Genomic DNA, 18,689 nt, shown 5'->3' with positions numbered 1-18,689 from the left:
CTGGATGTAGTGTACGTGTGTGTGTGTGTGTGTGTGTGTGTGTGTGTGTGTGTTTCCTTTTATAGCAATATTGGACAGCTATTATGGCTGCTGCCTCCAGCTGAGCTTCTCTATTCTATTGACCACTTACTCTATTTCTCTTATACGTGTTCTTGGTCTACTCACTGTCTACTTCATCTTCATCTGTATCTCATTTGATTGTCATCTTCCTTATTGTGTTCCCTCCATTCTGCTCTCTTAATTTTCTCAATCTCTTCATGCCTCATCTGGTCTAAGCAACAACAGCAGCCCCTCATAGACTCTCTGTCCATATTTTTTCCTTCATCCCTCTCTTCTCCGCCCCTCCTTGGCATGGCAGCCTGTCATTAGTTCTGAGCTCACAGACTCATGGCTTTAATTTTGGCCTGCCTGCCTCTCTGTCTCCGGACATTTTCTATCTGGTTTCTTCACAAGGCTCTGCTGTTTGTGTGTCTGTGTGTTTCATGCCATGAAGAGTTGGTGTGTTGTGTAAATTAGTTCAATAAAATAAATTAAAGGAAATCAATTGTATGTCAGTAAAGGTTACTCTAATGTTGGTGGCTCTGCAGGCCCTCAGCCCAGGCTGTGTACCCATACTGTACAGTCTTGTAGCGTGTGTCTGCATATGGGCATCAGGCAGAGTATGGAAACAAACAACCAAAAGTACATGTACAACATACAGTATGTACAGCCGTCAGTCTAGAAGATGATCTGCTGTGGACCAGCTAACATTTAGACCTAAAGCTAGATACCAGGCAATAAAGGGCTGAAGAAAGTTATCAATAGCATCCTTAAGTCAGTTCAAAAACGAAACAGGTGTCGGTGCAAAAATGTTAAATGTCAGTGACATCTGTGCTTTTAATTGTCAGTAGCAGCATCATTTTGCATTTTAAAGTCTGTTCTCATTGGGGTTTTTTTTAAAGGCAAGGAAATTGTGATATACAGCAATTATGTGATAAAAGCAAGGCACAATTAATAATGATAAACTCTCATTTCTATCTAATTGTATTAATATTCCTGAAGTGGAATAAAGAGTTCAACCTAAACACTGACGCGACAGCCACAACCTCCACTCTAGGAATCTAATAAGACTGACGGAGCACTTACAGTATATAGACCTACTGGCAGACTTTGCAAGACTGAAGAATGGTGAATTGTTAAATGGGGCCTAAATCAGACAAAGCATGCAACATATAATGAAGATTTTTTTTTTCATGTACTAAATCATGTTAATACTACAATGCTTTTTATGCCTCTGTGACGCCGATAGCCATTGCCGTAGGCATTATGTTTTCGGGTTGTCCGTCCGTCCGTCCGTCTTACCTATTCTTGTGAATGTGATCTCTCAGCAACCCCTGGAGGGAATCTCTTCTAAAAGAATAAAATTATGAAGTGATGGCATTTTATATCCAAAAGATCAAAGGTCAACTTCCATGTGTCATAATGTTCTTCAAAAACACTTTTCTGGCCATTATTCAACGCCATAACTCGGGAACAGAAGGGGAGACATTTGGTCGGATACTGAATTGGTGACAGTAATCTTGAAACTGGTGACTGTTTAGATCTTTTGTACTGGTGGGTTGAAGATAAGTGTGAAGCGTCCACGTTTTGACAAAAGAAATGTATTTTTTTATTTTGTGTGCCTTTTATTAAATTGCTTCGAAGTCTTCACTACATATATGAGTCTGGACAGACTTGGATGTGAACTGCAACTGTGCTGGTTGCTTTCAACAACAAATCAGTTCAGTATCAGTTACTTGAAAATGTAATCAGTGCATTAAGGGATTATACAAATAATGATTGATCGTTCTTTTACGTACTATATAATAAATTAGATACCATTGATATAACTAATTGTAACATGTCGTCCCCCAGCATCTTGCATCATGATTCTCATATAGTAGATTCTTTTTAGATTTTTGTTTATAACTCTGTATATCATGTCAATATCACATCAACCAAAGGTTGACCAAAAGTTGTCATATTAGAATTTAAGCATAACTATGTTCACACCTCACTTGAGAATTTTCACACAGTTCTCCAACACCACACCCGCATTATGAATGGTTGCCAACAGCTAAAAGCGTGAAATGAGTATAGATTTTCCATGTACCGCTCTCTCTCTCTCTCTCTCTCTCTCTCTCTCTCACACTCTGCATCACTCTCTGTCCACTAGGCGTACCCTTCACTGAAGCCCCTGGCAGCATGGACCAGGGATCTTTGCCAGCGAGTCAATCACTTTGCACGCTGGGCAGAGACGGCAGAGCCCCCCACCTTGTTCTGGCTCTCCAGCTTCACCTTTCCCAATGGTTTTCTTACCGCTGTGCTGCAGTCCTCTGCTCGACAGCACAACGTGAGAGTTCACACAACCACATATGCATAACGACAGTTACACTACATTAGGAAATACTGCTTGTATTGTCTTGTTTGTGAATAATGGCCATATCTTTTGAAAGGATCTCATAAGCCAAACCCATTTAACTATTTGATTCTACAGCTGAAGATTAAACTGTAAAAAATGAACAAAATCAGAACTACAAGATGTTCGGATAACAACAGCTTAAATTCAGTTTTGATAGCTTTTACTATCAATTATGTTCTATTTTCTATTTTATTTATTTTTCAGATATTAGTGATTAGTGACTGTTTATTTGAATAAATAATACGGCTCTACAGTACATGCAATGAATAGAAATGTCCTTGTTTGACTTTTGGACCTGTAATAACAATATATTGTCCATCTAACGGTTAACATTGTGTGAAACTGTCCTTGCAGATATCAGTGGACACACTGTCTTGGGAGTTTATAGTGTCCACTGTAGATGACAGCAACCTGCTTTATCCCCCCAAGGTGACTCCCTATAGAAACGTTTCTATTTACATAAAGATTTCCATAAACTTACCATCTGACCACTTTTTCTGAGCCATTAGCTTTCAGCTGTCATCAGCACTTTCCATCACATTTTTCATTTCTACTCAAACATTGTTTTTTCCTGAAAAAACGTATTTACATTGAAAGCAGCATGCCGCTTTGCGCCTCCCTCTTCCCATCCCTCAATTCTGCTCTTGCATTTTAATTCTTTTACAGCACTTTAACAATTCAAATTTTGACATTAGTGGAAATGTTTTAATTTGTTTGTTGCTCTCACTTCAGAATGACTATCATCGTAGCTCTTTATTTCTTACTTCATCTTATTTCTCTGTATCAAGTCTCCCCTCACTTCTCTCCTTTTTCTACACTTTACCCTCCTATGCTACTCCAGAACCAATGTCCTTCCTTACTCTCTGCCATTCCCATCCTCCCCTCCCTCTATCTTATTGTGCCTTGTCTCTCCTCCTCGCTTCTCTGACCCCTCTTCTCCCCATCATCTTTCCCATTGGCAGTTTTTGCCCCTTTTCTTCCCTCACTCCCTCATGATCTACTGCTTCCCATTACTCTCCCCTTTCTATTATTTCTACCCTATCTCTATATTTCTCTTTGTCTCTTCTGTCTCTCCTCCTTCCTTCTTTTCCCCTGCAGCCTTCCCTTTCCCTTCTTTTCACCCCTCCCACTTCTTTCCTTTCTCAGTTTCATTAACTAATTGGCATGGCTGTTTGTCATGAACATTTTTTTCAAAGCTGTATGCAAAATGTCACCTCCAAACAAGTGTTTATATATCTCGCTTTACCCTTCTTTGATTGCCTCCCTCCCCTTTCTTCCTTGTTTCCCTGCTCATTCCCTCACCTCCCTGTCTCTCCCCCCTACAGGATGGAGTATTTGTCCGAGGTTTGTACCTGGAGGGGGCTGGTTGGGACAAGAGGAACTCCTGTCTGGTGGAAGCTGAACCCATGCAGATGGTCTGTCCCATTCCCACTATCCACTTCAAACCTGTGGAAAACCGCAAGAAGGCAGCCAAGAGTGAGTTGTTTGGGACTTTTTTTGTCAAGGATTTCCTTACTCCATACCAACATCTTAAAATCTTCCCCTCTTTTTTGTTTTATTTTATTTTGAATGATTCATCATTGGTTTCTTGTTTTTTTTCCATCTGTTTGTATATAGTTTGTGATGTAATGTCATGCCCTGTGGTTTCAGTGTCTCAAATACTGTCTCTCTTCTTGCCTCTGTGTGTGTGTGTGTGTGTGTGTGTGTGTGTGTGTGTGTGTGTGTAGGTATATACCTGTGTCCATGTTACTACTTCCCGGTGCGTTCAGGTGGGGCAGGCCGCCCATCTTTTGTGGTTGGTGTAGAACTTAAATCTGGAGCTGTGACACCAGATCACTGGATCAAGAGAGGGACTGCTCTTCTCTTGAGCCTGGACAACTAAAGATTGACTCTGACACTTTTCTACTGCTGTTTATATTTATTGTTTTAGCTGTTTATTACTTTATATTCTTTTTTTTTTAATAGAATTTGATATTATTGTTATTTGTGATCGCCGAGTTTGGGACAAAAGGCTCCAATAGACAGCAAATGTATTGTATTCTCACCTGAGCTTTAACAATAAATGGACGAGTCATTCTTTGACGCTTTGATTTAGTCTCACACAATTCTGGTAAGGTCTCTTTCTCTTCTCTTCTCTTTCTTTCTTGTCTCCTTTCTCGGCTGTCAGCCTCTTCACAGACCTGCATCAGTCTTTCCATGCTGACCCCTTTTTACTCTGCTCAAACACAAACATATTACACACCGACACCTACACACACATACACAGGGTCTACTGTGAAGTTCTGTTTTACTGGAAACTTGCTTCTATGCAACATCTGGATCAAGTGACTGTCTGGTCATGTAAGTGTCTGTTGTGCTCATTGAATTTCTTGGTAATCTAATATGCTGTTATGCATTGTGTGAAGACAGCCATGGGCTGTAAAAAAAAAAAAAAAAAAAAAAAGTGCTTAATTACATCATTAAAAATGAGCGCTTCAGTTTTGGAATACATTGACTTTCCAATGTTTTTACAAAGCCCATAATATATCATGTTTTGTCTTTGCGCACTTATTGACCAGACAGTCCTGGATATACAAATCAGTTACAATCTTTATTTGAACAAAAGTCAGTTACTGCTAGTTTTACATCCTTAAACCAAAGAATAATATTTTCATTTTGTGAAAATTAGATTCGTCCTTGGTTTTGCACACTCGGATACACAGAATCTTTCACACAGTAACAACACATACACACACATGCAAACAATGTAGTTAATCAAGGTGAGGTAAAGCATATTTTTATGCTAATATACATTTCCCCCAAGCTAAAAAAAAAGAGGACAGAGGGAGGGAGAGACTGAAGGAGAAATGAACCTATTCAAACAAATGAATTCTAATGAAGCTTCACACAAGACGTTTGGAGTCGGTCAGCGTTGTGAGAGAGAAGGTCTGGACTTCCCCACTGGAAAGGACTCAGCCCAAACTCCTGAAAGGGAGGGAGCGAAAAACAAGAGAAGGGACCCTGGAGAAAGTGAGCCGGGAGGAAGAATGGTCCAGTAATGAGAGAGGGGAACCAGAGAGAGGGGGGCCTGAGTTCAAGGTTGTATTCAGACGTAAGGATTGTCCCTCTGAAAGACTGAACACGAACTTCCTCAGGGTTTAAGAGCCTCTTTATCAGACCCACGTCTGTGTGTGTGTGTGTGTGTGTGTGTGTGCGCACTGGTGGTCTCTGGTTGGGTGGCAGCTGGAGGGGGGCACTCATAGCAACATGCTGAATTCAAATTCAAATTGGCCTATTCTCAGGCCTGGTTGTAACAAAACTATGAGACTGTTTTTTATGTATAAAAGCTTAATAAAGCGGCTGAAATGAACTAGAATTTAAATGTAGTGTGGAAACCATTTAGATATATTTATTGTGTGCTTGTAATTAACATTCCTGTCGAACAATTGAATTGGATTTGTGTATTCCAGCACAGGAATATAGTATCCAAAGTTTTGTGGCTGCTATGGTTCAAATACTGTAAGTGCAAACTTGCATTGTTTATCATCTTGCAAGCAGCGGTATCTCTGTGTTCTAACAGTGGATGTCTTATTTTAGAGCCAAGGTTTTCAAATGCTCCCAGTCAACAGAAATATTCCTTTCTTGAGGGCATTTGAAGCCAACTTCTTCCATCTGCTTTTCCAATCAAACTGTAAAACAGCAGCTTCTGAAATTCCTATGTTTTGAGGAAGTCTGGACATTTATTGAATATCTGTGATGAGGGAATCCAAACGTTTTCATCTAATATAAGGATCTTTGAAAACTATTACTACGTCTCTTTTTGAATGTGAAATGAAATCAATCTCCAGTTTGATAGAGACCCCTTGAGACACCTCAAGCACCCGGGGGAGCTAACTGAACCTCTTTGTGTACTGGCTTGATGGGTTTGCCTTATGCTTTAATTTGATTTCCCAACATGATCTTGCCCTAGTTTTCAGTTTCTTGGGAAATGACAGGAATCTGACAAGACTACCAGACATCTCCAAAGCACAACTTTTGATTCCTCAAGTGGCTCTTGGCGCCTTCAATAACTACCTCCAACCGAGTGATTGACTCTTGAACCAAATAGGTATAAGGGGAAAACCTGGGGTCCAGTTGTTCTCCATTGTATTGTAGTTAATAAAGGGATTTGGGCAAGTTGTACAGTGTGTTTGCCAGTCACTATGGAGGCGGGGCAGTTAATGTCCAAGACTCTTCCACCGAAAATAAACCTGCATGAGGGAAGAGAGAGAAAAGGAGAGGAGGGAGGAGAAGGAGGAGGAAGGGAAAGAGGCTTTCAACGGGGACAGAAGGGAAAGAGTCTCCGTTTCAATGGAATAAAAACTGCGCAATTTCTTCAAGGACTGCCTGCTCTGATCGCGGTGGACCATTCCTCTCTAGGAAATTGATATCAGTGGGGTTTTTGGATGATTAGGGAATCCTTGCTCATTGCAACACCCGATACCTTGGCGGTTACAGAAGCTGGCGATTTTTTTTAACCAGATGATCTTCAGAGGAGGAAACGAGCTGTGCAATCATTTAGAAAGGCGATGTCACTGTGCAGAGATGCCAGATCAGTGATGAGTCTATCCGTCATGCCTTGCCCATGGGCGAACACATCAACATTTCCTCAGCCTGGACTGTATCTATCTGCGTGTACAGTGCTCCCCGTGTCGACGTTTGCACCTAAACGCGTTATGGATGTTGAATGGGGTTTCATGTTTTTGGGAGAGGGCTTTAGGGGGCTGCGTCATCCGTGGCTGGAAAAGAAGATGGACTGCTTTGCAGATTTTCCACTATTACACTGTTTTAACAGTGAGAGTCACCTCACCTCCCCAGCAGATTTGGGATTGCACATAAAAGGTAAGCAAAACGCATATGAGTATCAGGCATGCATGCTGGCACGTGAGGCTGTACGGGCAGTGTTACCTAATTGCAAATGGGGAACCAATGAGAGTCCATTGAAAACAACCTGAACTAGCCTACAGTATCCTCAACCTGTAGGCTAATAAATCTTAAAAGGACGCGACCAACATTAGGCTACAGTAAAAATGTAAGCCACTACAAGAAAATTATCACTGGAGAGGACAATTATAAAATTATTTTGCAGCGCAAAAACACAACGCATCTAAAAACAGAAGGCTAATGTGATTTTAAGAGGGTCGCCTAATTTAATGGTATAATTCCTAATACAGTTTAATGGGTAGGCCTACTAACTTAACAGGGATAGGGCCGATAAGTTTCGATACTGCAGCAGTTTAATATTGCTGTGTTGCCGACAGCTGTTTTGCCCAAATTCATATGCAACGTATGTTGGTGATGTCACGCTTTTACGGTAAGGAAGGAATAGTTTACGGGAAAGTATGAGTTGGTGATGTCGCAATCGCCTTGTTGATCTCGGTTACACGTTTCTAAATGCACAAAAAGGCGATGGATCGTGTCCCTGGGTGTGATATACAACGTGTGGCTGTGATATTGTGCTGTTAGGCGTAGAATAGCGGCTTATTGAGTGAAATGCGAGCTCGCTGGTGGTGGAGGAAGGAGTGTCGCATTTTCTTTCTGAAATGTCATGTGGTGAAGTTGTGGCGGGTTCTGTACTATTTCCAGGAAGAGCGTTTGAATTTTCTTCTCTTGAATTTTTTTTTTGTCTCCACCCCTCTCTTTGCTGTTCCTGTAGCACTTGGGACATTTTGCCACTAGATGGCGATCCAGGGCAGTGTTGGTTAGGGTAAGACAGACTTTTCTAGATCTGTACGGGATTCGGTGCTTGTTTGTCTGTGGCGGGCGGAGCTTGAAGTTAAAGGCCAGTCAGGCCTCTCTATCCCATGTCACACTTTGCGTTTAGATATTAGAATAAAGTTAGCAAGTATTGACATCTGATAGACGTTACTAAATACCATTATGAAGTACTGACCCTCGTTGATTCTATCCACACAGCAGTCACCTCAGTTTTGGGTCAGCTAAACACCTGGAGCAGGTAGAGATTTGCAACATGATTAAAACTTGGCGCAAAGTGGAAGTGATGCAAGTCAGTGCAACGTTTTTGCTGGGGAGGCGCAGCACCTGTGACATTACAATTTGGGTGCCATTACCACATGATTTACAATTTAAAAGGTGTTTGAGTAGGCTTTACCACGTTAAAAGGTGACAAAATTAAGTAAATGTCAGAATGAATAAGAAATCCTCTCAATTTCTGAGTGTGTTGCTGATGTCCCACAATGCAGTGCAATTCGAGGAACTACAGCTGCAAAAAGTAAAAGTAATTGTGGGGAGGCAGTGGCGGGACAGCTCCGGGGAGCCAAAACGGAACATAAATTAAATTTCTGGGGGTAAATAATTAGCTTTATTGTACCGTGGCTTCTTGCACAATGTGAAGCTTTTAGTACAGCAAATATTTTACTGTACACAGCAATGCCTCTGCCCAGGTACGTAGGGTAATTATGGCCTGAATGGCCCTCAATGTGCGCTAGCTAAGCGGTTGAATTCACGTCTTGGCATATTTTAAAGTATAGTGACCGCATATTTCCAGGCTTAGCTAATGCCGAACAGTTGTATTTTACTTATATAAACGAATACATGGTCTGTGTTGCTGGTTAAATTAAACCTTGTTTTACTTGAATAATTACCGGTATTAAGGTTAACGTTACAGTGGCTGCGTTTAAAGTTAAATGCACCAGTATAATGCCCCTGCCTGCCTGAAACCGGAACTGAAACAATATTACATTGCAGAACTTACAGTTCCCCATTAGCCTATCTAATATCCACATTAATTGTGTCCTTTTTCCTCTATAAAATGGTTTCCTGCCACACCACTATGAAATGTAGCCAACACAGATACAGTATATGGTCATTGACTGTGGCACTTCCCTTACAGTGCCTCAACCGGTATCTGCCACTTCAGTCAGTTTGTCTACATGAAAATAGAGTCCATAGTGTTGCTAAAAGGGCATCTAAGCCACACACCTGTTTACTGGACAGTACATACACACATTAGGCTGGCTGAATCCACTGGTTTGCTGGCATTCTGTGAGCCATTTTCTTCTGTATTGCCATACAGTTATACAAAGATGTATGTTGCATTAGTATATTCCCAAAGGCATGCCCAAGTACTGTCCCTTTTCCCCCATCCAGATCTCAGTTGTTAAATGGCAAATACCATCTGTTTCTTGCCAACTGCTCTTTATCTACATCTCCTGTATGATGGATAATTTATTTGAGGAGGGAAATCAAAAAGGTGTTAAGGCTTTTACATAGAGTAGCATAATTTATGTGCTTCATGATAAAAGTAATTACATGCCAACACTGAGGCAGTGTATCCAGTACTTCTCTGATTTTCTACCACTATAAGTAAGCACTACTGTATAAAGCTAAGAGTGCAAGAGTGTGCATTCTCCATTAGATGGCGACACATTTGCAGTCCAACCCGGATCTGTGTGTGACCTTTGGAACACCTGCTAATTTCTCACAGTGCAGGGATGGAAAGCAGACTGTGGTCTCTGAATATATGTAATTGATCAGTTGTATGAATTTGACCAGTAGATAAAACCAACTAATCCAGTGCAGTTCTGGTCCAAGTTGTATCACTAAATGGCCACGTAGATGTATGTGAGCGACATACTCTGAGTACTTTTCCATATCGATGAGTGTTACCAGATAATAATCCTCTACTTGATTACTGTTTTTTTTTCATGCCTGATCAAAAAAGTTAATACATATCTTTCTCATTCACAGAGAAGGAGTGAGGATCATGGCCAAGCATTGTTGTGCTATGTTTAAGGAACCACCAGCCCCTGACTGAAGTCATAAGTGAAATGTCTGACCTACTGTAGGCAAGAATGGGCAATAGAGCACTTTTTAATTAATGAACTTCATCGGTTATCAGGCCAATACAACGCAGATACAGATAATCTGCAAACTGTCAAAAAACAGAACAATAATCAGCCAGGGCCAAGGTTTGTTATTTAGGGTGGACACAGGACTTACTTTTCACCATGGTGTTACATTTACTGAATCTCAAAAAACCACTACTGTAACATTTCTGTTTCCTTTTGTAGGTTTTACAAGACATTACAATTACATTTATAGCATTTTACTCAGGAATACAATTGATGTTTCTAATAAAATTGCAATGTATTCTATTACAGAGTCAACATCACAGTTCACTAAAGTAAAGGTCTTTTCCCACAACTGACTTTCAGCCGATAACAGACTAATTGGACTGATCCATATCAGACCCATTGTTTACATATTGTGTGTGTTTTTTCTGCAGGGGAGCTATCTGCATTTTGCTGCAAGCACCAACCTGCCCAGGTAAGACTTTTGACCTTTTACCCAGACTTTGACCTGCCTGCAGGATGTGCACATGGGATGGGCATGACTTGACTGTTTAGTCATGTTGGGATGTCTGCCATTCCTGTTTTGTCTGTCCAGTGGATATGTTTGTCTGAGCTTCTTTTAGAACAATGAAATGTTTAATATCTCAAACTTATTGAAATATCCAGAGACATATGAATCGCTGCTCACTATAGAAGCTTGTCTTCTCTACTTTTTCCATCTCAACTTCCCCTAATGCCTCAGCAAAAAAACAACAGCATTTGGGCAAAATCCCCCACTTCAATTGCAACCATTAGAAAGGAAATTCCAACGATTTTGCACTGTATTAGGTTATTGGTGTTTTATCTATAATACTGGCCGATAGTTTTGAGGCCTACGGTGTGTTTGGGGTAAAGAGGCTACCTCTGGATTGAACCAGAGTCATTGTGACTAATGATTTGTTTTGAGGCCTGAAACTACTACTTGCTACATTTACTGATAGACACACTAAAAGCTTTCTTCTATTTTCTGTTTGTCCTGCTGTTTGCTTGCTTGAACATTATATTCCATGAACCAGTTGGATTTGTTATATTTTTTCTATGTGTGATGTGATCGGTTTCCAGCTGCCACTGTGCTTCCGTGCAACCTGGTTTAGTATCATCCCTTCCTAAAGGCTCTGCAGTGGTGGATCACATTCATGACTTGACTAAACTAAACGTTTTAAATGTTTAAATTACAACTCAGTTTTTTGTAGAGATGAGTCTTTGTCTGTTTCGCTAGAGAAGTTGCCATGTTCACCAAAGCTACTAAATTGATTGGGACTGGGGCCAGAGACAAGTACACGCACTTTAATTGAGTTGTACACATTCAACACCCTTACGTATGCACACCTAACATCAGCTCTGTTTCATTTTCACACACAGTCCTCAAACACTCTCTGACACACATCTCAAACACCCCCACACCTTTCTCACTCACTGTTTTGAACTCAAAGATACACACACACACACACACACACACACACACACACACACACACTGTCTAATGCCAGCCGAGCCTCACACACCTGGGGTTTTCCATCACTTAGCTTTCTCAGCTTTATTACATACATTTACAGCTGTCCATGAATCAGATCCATTACACACATAAATGCACATGCGCATATACACACAATCCTGCATAAGACCAAGTAGACACCATTACGCTTGTAGACGGATACGTGCGCTCTCATTCCACACGCACACACACACACACAAGCACAGTCTGTCTGCAAGCTTTTCTGGAGGTGAGGAGAGAGGAGGGATTGATGGAAAAAGAGCAAGATGAGCTCACATCTCACTCACTTGTATTTACCATTACACTTACTGTTACATCCCAGTCTTTATTTCTGTGACAAATCTCTACAACCTTTTGTCCAATACTATTTTTATAGTTTTGCAATGCAGGTTCAGCAAGGAGCCCTGCGTTGCATATGACAGTTGGTACATATTTATTAGGGCTGTCAATCGATTAAAAACTGTAATCTAATTAATTACATACTCTGTGATTAATTAATCGAAATTAATCGCATACATAATTAACGGTGCCTGAACCGATACTTTTTAAGAAAGAAAAAAAAGGGTACTAACCAACAGTCGGTGACATTAAAGAACGGCTTGTTTATTGCTAAGGCCATATGGTCAAAATTAAATGATTTAATAATAATGTATAACAATAACAATAACTTATTTCACTAGTAAATTGCTGTTGAACGACAAAAACAACCACCAGATGGGAAAAGGACATTTACAATAACTTCAAATGCACCACGAGGCTGTAGTTTACCAGTTTCATTGAACACACCGTCTGTGTTTTTTCTCCGACGGCAGCTGCAGATTGTTACATCCCGGTGTTGAATCCTCTACAGTAAAACACAGTCAAACTTTACACCGTTTAGCGTTAGCTGTCAGCATTGTAACCGTGTTTAATCCAGCTACTAGCTAGCGGTAGGCTAACGTTAGCTGCTGTTGAGTATAGCGTTAACTAGCGTTATAGCGTTGCCTGAATCGTCTTCAGAGCATCAGAGAGAAGCGCAGACATATCAGTGGCACCAGATTTCGGTAGCCAGGGTTGGCAGGAAGAAGATTTTTACAAGTAAATGTTCCAATTAATGATCCAGGCAGCACATTCTCGTCTCCCTCCTTCATGTTACAGTAGAATGGTGGCTAGAACGGCTCCGGGTCAAACGTCAATATGGAATAGATTAATCTGCGTTATTTTTTTTAACGCGTTATTTTTTCTCACATTAATTAATCGAAATTAACGTGTTATTTTGACAGCCCTAATATTTATATTCAATCCAGTGATTTGTGGATGAAACTCTAGTGCCTTACCCACCCTTGGTCCCTGTCTCTTACTCAAACAGCTTGTGGTCATTTGTTTAGTGGATGTCATACGTTATCTGTTACCCTGACCGTCAAGTTGAATGACTGAGCGTGTTAATATGTTTGCGAGAGTGTTACTGTACATTTTTTGGTAAAACTATAGCTGTGAGTGATAGCGTCAATCAGCATGACTGCGCAGTCAATCAGCTTACATCTGTCTCTGGGACACACAGGTGTGCACAGTGCACACCCTCACGGTGCCTTGGGTCCAGAGATAATGTTAGCTATGTGCCACAAGGCTTGTATGTTGTTACTATGTACCTTAAACGTTGTAGGTTTGAGTCCAAATAACGTCCTTTTTGTGTGGCATTCCCTCTAGTGTTGTTACGATTTCAGAAAATCAACTTTTATACGAATAATAAATCTAAGGCCATGATGATGTCACCGTACTTGACTTGCAGAGCTTGGCAGCACCCTTTACACCAGGGTTTTGATGTTGGCTGGTTGTAAGTGAAATAATTCCATATGCTGCACCTGGGTCCAGTTTTGTCAGATGGTTTATTTGGACAGGGATCTAGTTTAACCGTGGTAGATGAATGACATATATTCAGCTGCAAAACTTTGCTTTGCAGAGCAGTAGGAGTCCATAGACTACAGTAAGTATTCTGTCCTGCAGATGTTGATATAGGCAGAAACCCACAAATTTAGTTTTAAAAACGAGGACGACATAGAAAGCCGTGATATACGAAAAATATTGATGAAATATTGATGATTTTCAAAAAATGTTTCATCTGATTTGATGTAACATTACATTCACTGTTGTACTGCAGTTAATAGTGAAAATTCCAGTTAATTAAGCTTTGAAGTATGACTCGCACTTCACTGGCCCCAGAAATGCCAATACCATAGGTAACATTAGATATCCATTGTTCAGTTTGCATTACGCCCGCTTTCATACAAGCAGGTGACAGTTTGTGAGTGTTCCGTGCAGGCTATAGGACAAGACATTAGGATTTGGCATCTGTTTTTCCCATCTGCTTCGTCTACAACCTCCTCCTCCTCCTCCTTTTCTTTCTTCTAAATGCTCCAATCCATGTGCCATGCACATGTGCCACTCACCCTGTGGAGGCAGCATAGAAAAGGATTTGTGCTTTCAGACCATTTAGTGAAGTTTTAAGATAATTCTTCTCATTCATTTATTTAATGTTAATTTCATTTCATCACACCAGTAATGAAGAATTGTGGATATTTCAGTTATAACAATAATTCCCTTCTTGGCTTTGTTGTCAGTCTCCATCTACCGCGGTTACCTGATGTTGAATAAAACCAAAATTCTGTAGAATTGTGAAATGGCCTCAGACCCCGAGAATGAAGGGCATGAGAAAAAAAGAAAGAGAAATGTTCTTTTTTTTTGTTTCAAACGAGAAGAGGTTTGAAAGAGGCTATAGAGAGAGATTCAGGAAGAGAGGTGGTGAGAGCTGACTAAGGATGCCAGAGGGGAGGATGGCAGGAAGCAGTGGGTGAGGAGGAGGACAGGAAAGAGAGGGAGCGGGAGAGACTCCTCTTCATTGTCCTCCTCTTCTTCTGTCATCATCAATGGTGTCATTGAGGGAGGAGTGGCATAGGGAGGAAAGGAGGAGAGGTGGAGCTGACATCATCCACCTCCTGGAGATCTGTGAGGGCGTATTACCACATTCTCTATAATCAAAACTTTTTACAGTCCCATTTATGCCATTAAAGGGCTTTTAATGTATTTAAACAACAGCTGGCAGAGAAAAACATCTCATTGAAGAAATGCTGAGTCCATGTAAAGAAAACTGGCACTGAAAAAGAGAACAGAAAGGCAGAGACGGAAGAACAGATAGAGCTCTCAATGTCAGAGGAATGGAAAGATGTGGTGGAAGAAATAGATGTGCAAAAAGAGACCTCCTCTGCCTATCTGGTTACATAAGTTTCCTGCAAAAGAGGGGTTTGTGTGCGTGTGTGCTTGTTCTTATCTAAGCTTTCTTTCTCATGTGTGTGTGTGTGTGTGTGTGTGTGCACTGGTGGTCTCTGGTTGGGTGGCAGCTGGAGGGGGGCACTCATAGCAACATGCTGAATTCAAATTCAAATTGGCCTATTCTCAGGCCTGGTTGTAACAAAACTATGAGACTGTTAATAAAGCGGCTGAAATGAACTAGAATGTAAATGTAGTGTGGAAACCATTTTCAAGAGGAAGATGCCCAACATGCCTCCTGTCCCCTGCTCTGCTAGTTGTTTGGCCTGCGTTATTGAACACAGGCCTCTGTTGGTTTGTGCGTAACTATGTGTGTTTTAACTGTGCAGCTATATATATAGTCGGACGTGTATTATGAAGTGATTCAGTGTTGATGTGTGCACCTGTGTCACCACTCTCAAGTCAAGTCAACTTTATTGTCAATTCTGCAATATGTGCCAGACATACAGAGCAATCGAAAATACGTTTCTCTCCGCCCCACAGGGTTTTGGAGGCAGTTAGGGGAGGTTAGATGGTGCAAGATTAGTGCAAGTTTGTGGTTATTTAAGCAAGTGGGTGGGATGAGGTGTGTGGGGAGATGTGTAAGGGACGCATTGATATAAAAACCTGGAATGCCTTTATTAATATGATTGAATTGTGCTAGGTCCCTTGTAAATCTTTCTCATTTTATATTCTGATATACAGTATGAGGAAACTGTTTAATCAGATTCATGGTAGCACACAAATTAGGCCTGTACGATATTGGAAAAAACTTACATTGCGATATTTTTTTTCCCTGCGATATATATTGCAATATGAAAAAAAGACAAATTTTTACAAGAGGACATAAATAGCCCTATTTAGAAATACTAAATAATTCTCAACTACTGGGGTGATTTTGTAGGGGAGTGCATCTACAAAGAAAATAAAAATGAAAAAGGAAATTTTCTTATGTGAACCAGTCTTTGTTGAACTTTAATGCTTTACAAAAACCAAAGCAAGTAAGCGCTGTGATTACTCTTCTGAAGTGATTTTGGAGAGGGACATTAGGAAGAAATACACTGGTTGACTGACATGACACCACTGTATTCATATAATATCAATCCAGGCTAAAGTGAATGATATTAATAATGCATGCATGTTGCTTCCTCTAAATGTCAGGTTGTGGTCGACTAGCGGGGCCTGCTGTGGTTGTTTGATAAATTCATTAAAATTGATCATGATTGTTGGTTTGCTGTGCATGCAGAGCCTGCATGTCACTCTTGCAACAAACTGTGTATCCAAGAGCACTTAAATCAGTGTAAATGACGTTATATCAGAAACAGACTGCTGTTGTAGATTAGTTTTACGTTTCCAGCGTCGCAGCTCCGAACCATAGAGTTAGTTGGGACAGACGCCTTGTTTCTTTAGGCTAACTATGTTAGCTTTAGCCTGGCTGGTAGCAGCTTTCTGCGGTGAAAAGTGACCGGGATATGTCGTGATTACGTTGCATTAATCAGGTGATTTAGTTTGTCTTTGCAGCGAACGTGAAACACTGACTACTGTAGCTTCACTACCCATGGAAAAGCATGTGCATCACTGTGTCAGCGGCAGCTGCCGCTTACGGTACTTAACACGGGAGCGCCTCACTTCCCATAACAACCCCCCCCCCCCCGTCGGACTAACGTTACGTCACATGACCACCTGCCTTAAAGGGGAAGGGTCGGCCGGTAACAATCATGGAAAAGGAGAACGGTGAAAGTTTACTTTTTTTTATCAAGCAGCAAAGAAGTTGTAGCTTCAACATCGCAACGTCCTGCGATGTGACTATCGCGCATGCGCACATCGCGATGTAGACGATGAAACAAAATATCGTGCAGCCCTAACACAAATGGTTTGCTAGTTTGTATTTCAAAGAACATTGCAGAGAGAAAAACAATACAAACTGCAGCCAAACGATAACAATTAAAGTCACAATAAAAGCTATGCTTTCTTGCTAATCTGGTGGAGTAATTCACAAATTAGCACCTACAGAGTTAACATCTTAAATTGGTCTAAAATATCACTTGACTTGACTTGTCCACATATGTCTATCTGGAATTTTTCTTTCAGGCAGGTTTTTCTCTGCTGCAAGCGTATTGCCACCTTTAACCTATATGTTGTGTTATGGGAAGAAAATGTAGGTTTAGTTGTTGTTGCTGCTCTGAGTAAGAAACTTAGCTGTGGCAAAGAGAGCACAGGGCGTGAACACTATCTGCCTAAAAAGGAGATGTGGCTAGAATGCTTATACAGGCATTGGTAGATAGTGGATGTGCATTTCCCAAACTATATCCCTTTCTTGAACAAATCCACTGCCAACCCCCCTTCAAAGTGGAAACAAAAAGAATCACTGCAGCTATAGGCTGTCTTGTGTTGTGCTCTCTCACCCTCGGACCCTCCCTTCCAACCATTGCTACCCTTCTTTCTACCACAGCTCTTGTTCTGGCTTTCTGACTCTCAGATTTCTCCCCACCCCCCAGCCCTCTACACCCCGTGGCCCCCCTTTTGAACCCGTTACCCCCCATCCACCCCCTCACCCTCCCTCTCCCCAGGGCAAGCCCACAGCTCCCAGTCCTTTGTGCCTTCCTCCCCCTTCCTCTCCTCCACCTCTGCCTCCCTCTGCCTTTGTGTGTGAGAGGCCAGAAAAGGGAGAGAGAAGAGGCAGGCTGCAGAGGAGGAGAGAGTGAAAGACAGGAGCTAGAAGAGAGGGATCCTGTAGCTCAAATGTAAAACTAGAACTTAAAGCCTTTTATTTTTACGTGCTCTTACTTGACTTGTGGATTTGCACATTGAGTGCAAGTGTTGTCAAGGACCTTTCGTCCCCGTTTCATATACAGATGGGTGATAAATTAAAGGGCAAACTTGAATAAACCAGTGGAGAAACATAACAAATGCAGCTGCTTCCACACAGGTGCACTGCATGATACAATTAAACGATTAACATCCAATCATGCTCTGTGAAAATAAATGCTGAGCAGGCCCAGTTGATTCTGATTTTGTATTAAGATTGCAAGAGTGGCATGGTAGCGTTGCATTTCCTCCTACTCATTTCCGGGTTCTCCATCTCTGTGAACAACATGAAATCTAGGTGAGGGTTAACTCTACTGCTACAGGCCCCCAAAGCACTGCAAATATGCAACTTAACTGTATAGTACTGACGTACTGTGAACTTCTACTTCAGAGAAAAACATTGTATTGTATATTATATTTGAAACTAAGCTCCACCTTGAACAGGCGTTAAGTACATTTAAGTACATTGTGCTGATAATGCCTGTCTTTCACTCTTCACTTTAAGTAAACATTTGAATGCAGGACTTGTACTGTACAGTATCAATAATTGTACTTAAAGAAAAAAAAGTTTTAAGTAGGCCTACTTCTTTTATCACTGCCAATACCAACATTCCTAGTCAGAGAAAGGGTGAAAAGTAGAGGAAGACGCTGTTTGCCTGGGACCCAAATCGAGCATGTATTTTGGAAGAATGGTGTTCCAGAGACTTGTACCGTAGAATCAATGCCAAGGCGCATGAAAGCTGTGTTGGCAGCACGTGGTGGCCGAACACCTTACTATCTTGTACCCGGCGCA

The 18,689-nt window shown here is 41.1% G+C and overlaps 2 protein-coding genes across 4 annotated transcripts in view; both read left to right on the top strand.

The window, feature by feature from the left end:
- Positions 1 to 4,322, top strand: part of dnah2 (dynein, axonemal, heavy chain 2) — a 76,415-nt gene extending 72,093 nt beyond the window's left edge. For both annotated transcript variants that reach the window (XM_031288457.2, XM_031288456.2), the window contains exons 85-88: positions 2,195 to 2,371; positions 2,795 to 2,869; positions 3,766 to 3,916; positions 4,168 to 4,322. In XM_031288457.2, coding sequence (XP_031144317.1) covers positions 2,195 to 2,371; positions 2,795 to 2,869; positions 3,766 to 3,916; positions 4,168 to 4,322 — 558 coding nt within the window. The remainder of the gene's footprint in view (positions 1 to 2,194; positions 2,372 to 2,794; positions 2,870 to 3,765; positions 3,917 to 4,167) is intronic.
- A 6,398-nt stretch (positions 4,323 to 10,720) lies between these two features.
- kdm6ba (lysine (K)-specific demethylase 6B, a) overlaps positions 10,721 to 18,689 on the top strand; it is a 114,469-nt gene continuing 106,500 nt past the window's right edge. The window contains exon 1 of one of the 2 annotated variants that reach the window (XM_036004741.1): positions 10,721 to 10,747. The gene's annotated coding sequence lies outside the window, so the exon portion shown is untranslated. The remainder of the gene's footprint in view (positions 10,748 to 18,689) is intronic. The other variant, XM_036004743.1, reaches the window with a different exon arrangement.

This window comes from Sander lucioperca, chromosome 9 (genome assembly GCF_008315115.2).
Source record: "Sander lucioperca isolate FBNREF2018 chromosome 9, SLUC_FBN_1.2, whole genome shotgun sequence".
NCBI classification, from domain to species: Eukaryota; Metazoa; Chordata; class Actinopteri; order Perciformes; family Percidae; genus Sander; species Sander lucioperca.
The sequence above is the reverse complement of the archived record's forward strand: the minus strand, read 5'-3'. Positions and strand labels throughout refer to the sequence as shown.